The sequence below is a fragment of the Grammomys surdaster genome, unplaced genomic scaffold (genome assembly GCF_004785775.1).
Source record: "Grammomys surdaster isolate TR1022 unplaced genomic scaffold, NIH_TR_1.0 127, whole genome shotgun sequence".
In the NCBI taxonomy this organism is placed as follows: domain Eukaryota; kingdom Metazoa; phylum Chordata; class Mammalia; order Rodentia; family Muridae; genus Grammomys; species Grammomys surdaster.
The window spans coordinates 1,632,916-1,644,922 of NW_021604585.1; the positions used below are offsets into that span (position 1 = coordinate 1,632,916).

General features: G+C 45.4%; 1 protein-coding gene across 3 annotated transcripts in view; it reads left to right on the forward strand.

The window, feature by feature from the left end:
- Daam1 (dishevelled associated activator of morphogenesis 1) overlaps positions 1-12,007 on the forward strand; it is a 158,595-nt gene that overhangs the window by 135,246 nt on the left and 11,342 nt on the right. For all 3 annotated transcript variants that reach the window (XM_028789181.1, XM_028789173.1, XM_028789189.1), the window contains exons 17-20: positions 2,477-2,561; positions 6,461-6,567; positions 8,101-8,189; positions 8,937-9,105. In XM_028789181.1, coding sequence (XP_028645014.1) covers positions 2,477-2,561; positions 6,461-6,567; positions 8,101-8,189; positions 8,937-9,105 — 450 coding nt within the window. The remainder of the gene's footprint in view (positions 1-2,476; positions 2,562-6,460; positions 6,568-8,100; positions 8,190-8,936; positions 9,106-12,007) is intronic.

Consider the following 12,007-nt stretch of genomic DNA (forward strand, 5'->3'; position numbering starts at 1 on the left):
CAGGCAGGAAGGGAGGGAGGGAGGGAGGGAGGGAGGGAGGGAGGGAGAGAGGGAGAGAGGGAGAGAGGAAGGAAGGAAGGCAGGCAGACAGGAAGGAAGGAAAAAAGAAAGAGAAAGGAAGAAAGACAGACACTCACTCAAGTGGGTCTGTATTACAGAATGACTGCTTCCCAAGTACAGCTGTTCCTTTTTTCCAGTTCCTCTCTTGACATGGCAACCTGGGTGTCATAAACCACAAAAAGCTCCTTTATTAAGTAGGAGGATCTGGCTTACACCCACCAAAGCAGAGCCGAGATGGATAGATGACCTATCCATCTATCCCTTGCTTGTTCTAATTATCCATGAATGTTCTGATTCTCTGGGCAAAGTCTTTAAATACTCAAGTTGTGCAAGCTGGAGTTAAATACTATTTTAAGGTGACTGGTTCGCTTCCTGCCAAGAAAGGGCAGTGGAAGCAGACGCCTCAAGAGTTGTCACCCTGTACAACAAGAGCACTGCCAAGCTGTAAGAGCAATGAGCAGGCTAGAATCAGAAGGGTCCTTAAATTACAGAGATTAAAGGCTCATTCTGAGGGTGACAGCTGACACCAAGAACTTCAGGCTGTAGAGCTGTGCTGGGGGGCAGGTACTCGTGAGGTAGGGTTTCTTTGTCTGATCCAGCAGGCCACGTGCATGGTGTTCCATTGATGGGTAAATTTTCTTAAGGACTTTTCATTAAAGTCTCCTATATCTTTGTGGGCCACATTAAGAGGAAGTTTAGTCCAGACAGCCTCTGGAAATTGAAGAGCATAAATATATACAATTTCAAAGGCAAGCAGCATCAAACTCCATCTGGGTAGCTAGTGAAATTCAAGCCCAGTGCTTTGAGTATTGTTCTCACTCTGGTTTTCAACTCTTTAATTTTAAATGCAAAGCAGAAAAGCTCAAAACAATTCCCTCAGCTTAATGTGAAAAGGCACAGAGCTCATTTATTTAGTTTCCTCTTATGAGCAGAACTTGGAGTCCCATGACATAGCTCAGTGGGTAGCATACCTACTGCCAAGGCTAAGAATTAGCATTCAACCCCAGGATCCACAATGAAGGAGAGACCCATCCCTGAAGTTGTCCTCTGGCTTCCACACGTGTGCTGTGGCTTGCACCGATGCACACACTAGTGATAAAGTACTGAAGTAATATGCAAGGCTCTTCTGGTGGTGACTGCAGACGCTTCCTAGCACATTGGTTTTTATTAGAGGCAATTTTAGTCTTGAGTTACTGTCCCTTCCTTTGCCCTGTGTAGCCACACTATGGTACTGGCGTTTTAACTGACTTAAGAACCTGTAACGTCCTAAAATCCAGGCCTAGCCTTGACAATGGAGATCTGGTTCTATACAGATCTCCTGTATTCTTCATCAGACCAACTTAGCTAAATTGTTCCACTTAATGATGTGGATTTTCTGCCGTGTTCCGGTGCACATGCTTGTGAAGCAGTGATTGTCCTGGGATTGAAACAGCCTGGAGGAGTCTGCCAGGGCCAGCCTGTCTCTACCCAGCACAGGGGTGAATGTGGCACCACAGCCCAGATGACGGGTAAGGTGGATTATCCTTGACTAGTGGACAGTGTGGCATTTACTGGGTGTGGTTGTTGTCACTTCTCAAGACATTTCTAGCCACATTATTTCACCCAACCTTCATCATTGTGTGTGACAGCACCAGACCTTTGAAAAGAATTGGGACATGTATCCTTATCTCCAAGGTGACTATAGCTTTTGGGAGGGTTGGGCTATCAACAGCAAGACTCTTAGGATACAAAGCACATGCTCAACTAACGCTTAGAGGTTCCAAGACAGCAGAGGGTAAAGATCCTTTCCTACTTAAAATCTCCACTGTGTCATGAAAGCTATACCTCCTGCACGAACCAGTGAGCAGGAAAGAGAAAACAAATTTGGGGAAACTCCTGCTCAAACAGCATTGTCTTTTATTTCCTGTTCTCAAATATAAATGAAATGAAATTAAAATTCCTGATCTAGGAAGTAATCATGTATTTCATTTTGTATATTAAGGCATTCAACTCTTCACTCGCCTGTATGGTTTCTAAGCTTGTCAAAATCTATTTTTGCAGCATACCCGGTACTCCTCTGATATGCAGTGAGGTCAGGGGTTGAGTTCTCTCCTCTCACCCACAATTTGTGGATGTTGGGTATGAGGAGACATTGTGGCTACTTTCTTCATCTCTAACTTTCCTTGATGAAACTAATGAAAGAACATGACAGCTTGTCCCTGTGTCAGCAGAACATTACAGAACCATGAAAGAATGTTTAAGCTGTTTCAAAATCCTATTTTTAGTTTCCTATGTTGTCAGGAAATAAGCTTTTGCCGAGAGTTTGAGAAAAACCATACTTGAAAATCAGCAGCTGGTGTAGTGGAGTGAGTCTTCTTATATTAAATTGTAGCAATCATGACAGTATTATTAACAAAATAAAATGTGCCTTCTCCAGGTTGAAATTATCCAATGATGAAATCAAGCGGGCAATTCTAACAATGGATGAACAGGAGGATCTGCCCAAGGACATGTTAGAACAGGTGAGCTGCCAGACAGCTTTCTGAGCCCAAGTACTAGCAGACTATCAGCAGCCAAAAGGATTCTGGGAAACCCTACTGTTGCTAGCAGATCATTTTGTCGTCTCTGAATTGCATTGCTTTAAAGGACTTTTAGTCTCTCGTTGTTCCTCGAGAAGATTATTGAGAAGGAACATCACAGGCTGTCAAATGTGGATGGAGCACTGCTCAGGGGTTAAGAGCACTGCTCTCCTAGAGGATTCAGATTCATTTCCAGGACCCATGTAGAGTGGCTAAGTGCCTCACAACACCTGTAACTCCACCTCAGGGAGATCCAACACCCTTATCTGGTGTCTAAAGGCACTCACATCACATGCCAGTCCTGTGCTTTCTCTCCCTCCTCCACTCTGTACCAAATGCCTGGGGTCCACCATCTCAGACTTTGTCCCTAGGCTTCAGGTCAGTTATTGTCTTAATATCTCATGAAAGTCTGCTGAGGCTGGTGGGAAAAGGTATTTCTCGGGAGTGTTGAAAATCTCACAAGCACTCTGAGATCAAAAACCCCTCTGCAAACTATTAATTACTAAATTTGCATCTTGGCTCATTATTCCCACAAGCACAAAAGCCACCATTAATCCCAACACAGCCACCTGTTCAAAGCAGTCATACCTGTCCTATGGTAAGGGAGTTATTTCTTAGAGCTAAGTCATGCCTCCATTTATATGCGGCATCTTGTGTCATAAATGGCAGTAAATCACAGCTTAGGAGCAGCCCACATCAGTGTCCCAGAGTAGAAAACTTATTATCTTTGGCCAAGCAGCCAGTCTAAAGTGGTGACTCGTTCTGGAGCGTTTCTGCATAGCCACTCTGTATCATGTGAGCCTAGCCAGTACATATTCCAAAGCTTGTTATCTGTCTCTCACCCTAACCCCTTAAAACGTGAAGGGTTCTGAGCTTTGTGGTGACCATCTCAAAGTTCTTTAAGGCTGGCTATTCTTCCTTCCCCCTCCCTTGTCCTTGGGACACAATCTGAGTTTAGGTGATCAGGTTTAAGGTCTGTATTTGTCAGAGCCAGGCCAACTAAGGTCAGTCATAGGTACCAGCAACCATGACCTCAGGCTGAACACAGCCATTGTGTGCATATTCATCTCTGAAAGTACAGACAGGGTTATCTCATTTCCTGAGTGGCAAGGCCACTATTCATAGATTGCCCCTCTGTCTTTGTGTGTTCTTTTGATGATGGCAACAGACCCAGAGCAAGAGAGCAAGATAGACCCAGAGCAAGACAGGTCCAGACCAAGACAGGTCCAGACCAAGACAGGTCCAGAGCAAGATAGGTCCAGACCAAGACAGGTCCAGACCAAGACAGGTCCAGAGCAAGATAGGTCCAAAGCAAGACAGGTCCAGAGCAAGATAGGTCCAGACCAAGACAGGTCCAGACCAAGACAGATCCAGAGCAAGACAGGCCTGCAGCTGGACTTGTCCTGGGTGAAAAACCTCACAATTCCAGTAGAACAACTTATCAAGCTGCCATTTAAACATTTTATTTAATTTTCAAAATGTTAATGATTTTTTTCTTCATGTCTTCCATGGTTCTCTGTGGATGCACAGCTTAAAGTATTCTCCCATGCAGGGATGTCTCCAGATCCCTGTTCATCTTTCCCTCACTATACAGCTGCCTAGCTTTCAGGTGGCCCCACCTTCACGTCACTACCAGAAGTGACAACTGTGTGCAAAGCTGCTTCTATCCTTTTGTCTTTAGCCTTTATCTACAAGGTCATATGCTTAAAATTCTACAGGATCTGTTTACTATGAAACTGCATCCAGCAAAATTCCTCCTTGAGGGGAAAGGATTGAAAAGCCCTGCCAAAAGGGCTTGCAGTGCAAATGAGACACACTCCAAATAAACAAGAAAATCTGTCCACGGATGCAGCATCTGGCCAAGGACTTATTTGACCTGGTCTCTCCTGATAATTCTGTGAGCTTCTTGCTCTCTGCTCAGCTCCCACGCTCTCTTTCCCGTTTCCCTCCGAATTGTAATGTTCCTCCGCCTGGTGTTCTTCATACCTCTCTTCAAGAAACATGTCTGTCTCAGCATCCCCTTACCCCTGCTTGGAGCCCACATGAGGGCCACATGCAGTCCATGCTGCCTGGTACTGGTGACCTCAGGGCTAAGGCTGTGGCTGAGGTCAGTGAGCCGATCTTCCTCAGAGCCCATCTTTTCTGTTCTCACGTGCTTTCCTAGCTCCATCCCTCTGGAAAACCATCCATGCACAGCAAGTTACTTGCCTCTGTTTGGGGTGGGGTTGGGGGTTGGGGGAAAGGTGCTTTCCACAGCCTCTTCCTGTGCTCTTGGAAGTCACAGAAGACACTTGATAGTGGTGTTCTCCTGATCGTAGACCAGCTGCAACCCTGGCAAACTGGAGAAAAGATGTCTGAAATTACCTTAGAAGATAAAACTCCAGAATAAAGTGGAGAGAAACACCATCTTGTTCTCTTCACCTTGCCCTACAATGTTCCCTATGCAAAGAGCATGAAACTACATGTCCTGTTCAGTGTCACCATTTGAACCTGGGGAAACAGAAATGCCTAGAAACTAGCATACCTAACCAGCAGGCCATGCACCACTCCTTGGCAACTGCTCTCTTTTCTCTACCCTTCCACCCCCTGGGGCAAGGGATTTGCTGTCTTTGCTAATGCCTTGGTGCATCCATTCCTTGTGTCAGGAGCCCATCTGGGCTGGCAGCTCCTCCCCTCAGCCTCAGCCTCACCCCCAACTGGCTAAGTCTCAGTCTTCAGTGTTGCCCAAGCCATAGGACACTTGGCGCTTCTCTTTCTTGGTGTTTTGTTAGTGTCTGATATAATTGGCTGCTTACTCTATAGTGAAGCCTTCTCGCCCTGGCCCTGTGATGCTATGCAGGCTTCTCCAGCTGAACCTCCAGTGCCTCGTTTATAGACTCCTCCTCCTACCATCCCCCTCCCCTGAGTGCTGGTTTTCTCCAGTCCTGAACATAGTCTCAGCTGAACACCATCTCCTTCTCTACAGTTCCAGTTCTCTCTGCAGTGGCTCCAGACCAGCTGCCTTTTAAGAGTTCCAGCAAACATCTGAAACTCTATCTATCAAAGGAGTAACTCCAGTTATGGGAAAGGCCTCATTTCAGTTTGGGAGAGGAAAAAGCACTGGATCTAGAAGACAGCATGCATACCCAGCCCCTACAGACACAAATGTACACAAACATGTGCACTTTGAATGACAGCCAGACACATAGGAAGTAGCTTTTTCAACTTTCAATATCATTTCTTCATTTCTCATTCTCATCCTCCAAAATAAATATGGAATAAAAGGTACACTATTCTCACTGTTGGAATAAAAGGTACACTATTCCCACTGTTTCTCTCCCTGAACTCTATGTGGAACAATAGGGAGATAGGAATTAGAGAAATAGAAAAGGTAAGCAAGGTGAATGAGAAACACAAGTGTAATTATTCATTCCACCGTGATACAACACAAAACTGTGTAGGGCTCTGGGATTCAGAGAGATCGAGGGTCTATTCCTGATAGTTATGCACACTTGCTCTGCAATGCAGGCTGAGGTACTGTCTCTGGAGCTCAGTTTTCTACCCTTCTAATGACAGGTTTTATTTACTCTCAGGGGTCCTGCTAAGGCAGCTACACAAAGTAGGTCCTGGTGGAAATTGTCAACAGTTCTTATTTGAAAGGAGCTAGAGAAAGAAAAAGATTCTCGGGCCAATTGAAAACTGCTATCACGTCAACCTATAAATAGCCATTCCTTATGTCTTGCTTGCCAGTTAGCAGAGCTTGTAACTTAAGAGAAAATTAAGATTTCATGTTTAGTAAGGATAAAAACTTACTACAGAGATTTTTTTTAACCCTCTGCTGTAATTCATGCATGCACTTTCAGCTTTTGAAATTTGTCCCTGAGAAAAGCGACATTGACCTGCTGGAAGAACATAAGCACGAGCTGGACCGGATGGCCAAGGCTGACCGATTCCTGTTTGAGATGAGCAGGTGAGTTGGAGGACACTGGACATGAAAGGTCCTCTTTGCCTTAGTAAGGAAATTACTAAACTTCGTTCGAGATAAACAGCTTGGGCCAGTCACCTGTCTGGCTGCATTTTTTAGTTCTAAAATCTTTCCAGATATGAGCTCTGTGGAATGTGTTCTTCGATTGTGGGGAAGTTCTTGTCCCAGTGAAGCAATGTCCGAGCATGCTCACAGCTGTCCTTCTGGGCTGCTGGGCCCCTGGGCTCTGCCCTTATTGTGCTTAATGTTTCCTGGGTCCATCATAGTCATTCTCACCAACTCTTTGATGTCTTAGGATAGTATCTCAGCATCTAATACCTTGACATCTCAGATGTGTCATAAATTAGAGAGAAATGACATGTTTGTTAAAAAATTGGAGGGAGTGGGATCACAGGTTCTGGCAATGAATAAGACATAGGCAAACATCACTAATCAGTCCTGACAGTCTTCCCATGGAGCCTCAGCAAGCTTTCTAACCCTTTTCCAGAACCCCCCTGGGGCAGCCACTGCTCTGTAATTGGGTTTGGCATGTGAGCTTAGTCTCTTTGCCATTCCAGGTTGAGTGAACTGATTCCATACTAGAGAAAGAGCAGTAGCCCCTGGGCAGAGCCCTCTCTCTCAGTGCCATGAGCCTACACATACTGCCAAGGGGAGTCTATTCCTCATTGTCCATTCCTGCTGTGGCCAGATTTAGTTCTGTGTTATTCCCTCACAACTAGCCATTTTGGAGACTACTGCTGAACTTTGTGATTTTGAAGCTATGCCCTGCAGCCCTCAGTATAGATAAGCTAGTGACCACCAGAGATAGATGCTGCTTCTCAAGCATGTCTAGATCTTTACAAGTGCTTTCTCCTGTAACCCTTAGTGCAGCCCTGGCTGCAGGGACTTCCAGAAGAGAAGTATGTTTCCCACAGGGGGAAAGGAATCCCAGAGGAATCTGACTCAAGGTCACCTAATAAGAGGCGTATCTGGGCTGCAAACCCAGGTCTGTTTGGAGTTACAGGACAATATTAGGAAGGGGACTGATCCCTGGACCTTCTGTGATGAGCAGGTCAAACATGAAGTTCAGAAACTTCATGAGAAGGCACACTGTGACACACCCACCCCAACCAACAACGAGAACCTTGTAGCTTCTCTACAGATCAGAGGCTAGCAGTTCTCTGGCTCCTCTAAGAGCTGTCAGGAACGCTAAGCTTGATTGCCTTCAGGAGACCAGCTTGGTGAGCAGTTTGCAAAGTAAGAAGGTTTGGGAATGAGTATGGGGACTGTATGATGGAGACAAGTCTTTGTAGCCTTGCCAAAGGCCAGGCTGTGAAAATGAAGAGACACGAGGGAAGTGGGGCCAAGTGGAGAGTCTACATTTTGATTCCTTTCATCTCCTCTGTTTTCACAAGAGCTGTGGGTACCATGAGGGAAGTTTGAAGTCAAGGGCCCAGGCAGTCACCCAAATGCCCCATGCTGATTTGAGAGAAATGGACTCTCATCCTGAGTGCTAATCAACCCACCTTGCTCTTACAGAATTAATCATTACCAACAAAGACTGCAATCACTGTACTTCAAAAAGAAGTTTGCAGAGCGTGTGGCAGAAGTGAAGCCGAAAGTAGAAGGTAAGGTCCAACTACTTAGCAGGAAAGATTGTTTGTCTCAAGTGCCCAAAGTAAACAACTGATTCTCTTGAAATTCCAATGGATGGTCATAGAAGGTCTGTGTCTTGCACACCCTGGCCTGGGCTCTGGAGCTCCTGCACATGGCCTGAGCTTCTCCAGGGACTGCAGTTTGACCACATGAACGTACTAAGGAGTGAATTTGCCACTCCTAGCACTGAACCTATAATTAGCACTCCCATAGCCATGCCTTCCTCGGATTTCCTAAGGGTGGAGTTTAGGCTGCTGCGTTTATGTCTGAGATGTGGATGACACTAAAGATCAGTTACAGAATGTACAGGCGAGTTAAGAGTCCAATCCCTGATGTAATACCTGCAAACCATACGTAACCAACAGCCAGTTCACTGTCAGCAGAACTCATTCACTGATCTGACCCATGAGAGGCAATGGAGTTTTGCAAACGAAGGCTGGAAACAGAATTGTTCTGCTGTCTGTTCCATTCCTAAGGGCTTAAGGTTGGCAAGTCAGTCCCGAGAAGGGCTGGGAAAGGAGAGGAACTTTTCTGTTCTCTGTGGAACCTCCTACCTTTGGAGCTGTTAGCTGTGCTTCTAATTTGCATGTTTTGAAAATACTCACCACAGCATAGAGACCCACTCTTACCCCCAGTGTCTGTTTAGATGTGTTGTTTTAGGACAGGGTAACCGAACGCCTTGGCCATAACCAGTGTGTTCTGTGCATCTTGCTTTGAAGCGATCCGATCTGGCTCAGAGGAAGTGTTCAGGAGCAATGCCCTCAAGCAGCTCTTGGAGGTGGTCTTGGCTTTTGGAAACTATATGAATAAAGGACAAAGAGGCAACGCATATGGATTCAAGATCTCCAGCCTCAACAAGATTGCAGATACAAAATCCAGTATTGACAAGTAAGTGTGCTCCTCCAGCACCGGGAGCATTGGGTGCTTCTATAGACTGGGAACCGCCCACCTGGACACTGCAGACTAGGGCTTCCTGACTGTGCCCTGCTCTTCCATTCCTCCCCATTCCTCTCACAAACAGAGGCAGCCCTCAAGCTCCCTGGGATCCTTCATCTATTTTCTCTGCATAGGGACACTGTCTAATCCAGTGGTTCTCAACCTTCCTAATGCTGCAACCCCTTCATAAGGTTCCTCCTGTTATGGTGACCCCCCAACCATAAAATTATTTTGTTGCTACTTCATAACTGTAATTTTCTAGTTATGAATTGTAATGTAAATATCTGATATTCGACCCCTGGGGAGAGGGGTGGTCAGGACCCACAAATAAGAATCACCGGTCTATTCCGAGGCAACTAAATAAATGAATAAGACTGAGGGCCTGACTCTCACAAGTTGTCCTCTGACCCAGACATACATGCCATTTCACATGTGTGCTCACACATACACACAAAAATTAAGTAAATAAATAAATTAAAATTTTTAAACTGTTAAGTATAGTGTAACATATTATAGAGAAGCCACTGATGGACCTCTATACAGCCAAAAGCAAGTCCCAGCCCTCCCAGCTCTGGGTGTCTCATGACCTCTCTAGTCTCTGCCCCTCCACAGAGAACTGTGTTTCAGCGAAAGGAGAAACCAGATGTCCCAGGAATGTCTCAGTCCCAGGCTGGTCTACCAGCCTCATGAATGTAGTTGCCTTCAGCTGCACATCCCAAGGCCAATTAAGATGTGTCCTAGGATGTGCACAGCCCCACAGCTGAGGGAAAGAGTCTGCTTAGAGCGCTAAGATGCCAGCCCCTTGTGTCCTGAGCAGGTAGGGTCATCACGCATAGTAACTCTCGTTTGCCCAAGAGCTTTGTTTCTCTGAGATTCTCACTGGCTTCAAAAGAACTCGCACAATCCTTCCTACGGTAAAGCTTCTCAGGACCAAATCTTTTTAGCATGACGGACTATTCACCCCAATTACTCCTCACTAATGAGACTGCTTACTCTGTTTCCTATAGGGTCAGTGAAGCATAGTGCACAGCAGCCCATAGTGCACAGCAGCCCTCGGTCTGTGATAAAAGAAGTAAGACATGTGTTAAGCTGTGATTTTTGCATCATGGAGACAGAGTGCTGTTGTGTTATATAAAACCCACCATCCTTTCCTTACCGGGAGCCCCAGTGCTTTTTGGAGCACTTTCACGTTTGATTGTCACAGTAGCTTGTCAGTGGCTGGGCCAAGTTCCTTACCACATGTCAGATAAGAAAACCAAGGCCATGCCAAGTGATTCAGTTTGCTGTTCCACCCCCCAGCCTGAGCTGCAGGTCAGTCCACAGTGCTATTCTTTGTCCACACGTGGGTCTCATTTGCAGGCTGTTACAGGGACCTGCAGCCTCTTACTTGCATATAAAGAGCAGCTGTCTTTGAAAGGACACCTTCTCTTCCAACTTCTCAGGATGCATGCATCACCCAAACACATGCAAAGTCAGTATCCACCCATCCTCCACCTTCTGATAATTTGGTACTTACATGGTGTCTGGTTATTAAAGTGACTATAGAATTTATATGAACAAGTTTTCTCAAATGAATAAATAAAAATTATTTCCAATCTTTTTTTCTCTTCTGTCTGCTTCTGAATGAAGGTAGTTCCCAGCTGTAGCAGCAGCAGGTATAATGCCCCAGTGCCTAGTGGAGCTATTGAGTCAACTGTACAGGTGACAGTACAGTCAGCACAAAGGGGCCAGTTCAGTAGCCACCAGTTCTAGCCAGATGTGTGGCTGTTCAGTTAGCTGTTCATTCTTCAAGTCGTTTTGGGCAAGTGAGGTGTTATTTGGCCAGCAAAGAAATGTGAAACCTGGCCTGGGTTTAATTTTTAAAAACATATACAATGCAATTAAGTTAGTGGGAATTTCTCTCAATTAAAAAAAAAACTCTCTAAAATAATGAAGAAAATAGCGTTATTGTGCTGTTACTGGTGTTTTGTTCCCACCTCCAGCCCGTAGAGGAGAGGCTGGGGCAGAGGGGCAGGTACTATAAGCAGTGACACTTCAATAACAAGATGGAGCCAGCTCAGAGAAACCTGAGTATTGGCCACTGTTTTGCTTTAGTGGAAACTGTTTCCTAATTACTGATAGAAACAAAAGAAAAAAATCTGTTTGAGCCCTTGTCAGGAACAGAATTGTATTGTCTGGGGAAAGACACAGAACACTGGAAATGCTTTACATTGTTATGGGAAAAAAATCATTAGGCAACTCTGACTCACTTTGGTATAGGTGGGCTGGGGCATAGTGGCTTAGCCTTGTAAATTAGCAAACTGCCTAAATTATGGAAACGTTACTAAAAATGTGCTTGTACACTTGTAACTATGACAATGTTGATAGAGGAGTAGTTCTTTATCTAAGGTAGACTAACCAGAGAATTTTAACAAATACCCATGCCTGGCCCCACCTCATCCAAGTTAAATGGATCTCTGGTGTTGGCCCAGGCATCTGGAGTCCAGGTGACTATGATGTGCAGTAGAATTGGTGACAACGGGACCAGACTAACACAGCTTTGCCTGATAGCATTATCAGACACCCCCTTCCCAGTCCAGGTCAGTCAAGGTTCAATCCTGTCATCACCAGACAGGAAAATGGCACCGACAGCTGTTATAACGACTAAGGGTCATGCAGTTAAGAGCTGAAGACCTGCTAAAATTAGAAGTGATTTCCCAGCTCCGGGGACATTATATATGTAATGCACAGTCACAGTACACTTCCCGCATCAGCTCTGAAATGAGGACTTTTCACCCAGCCCCCCTTTGCATGAAACCTTAACTGAGCAGCACCCATAACCATGACAGCGAGCTGTTCTAGACCTGCAAACCAC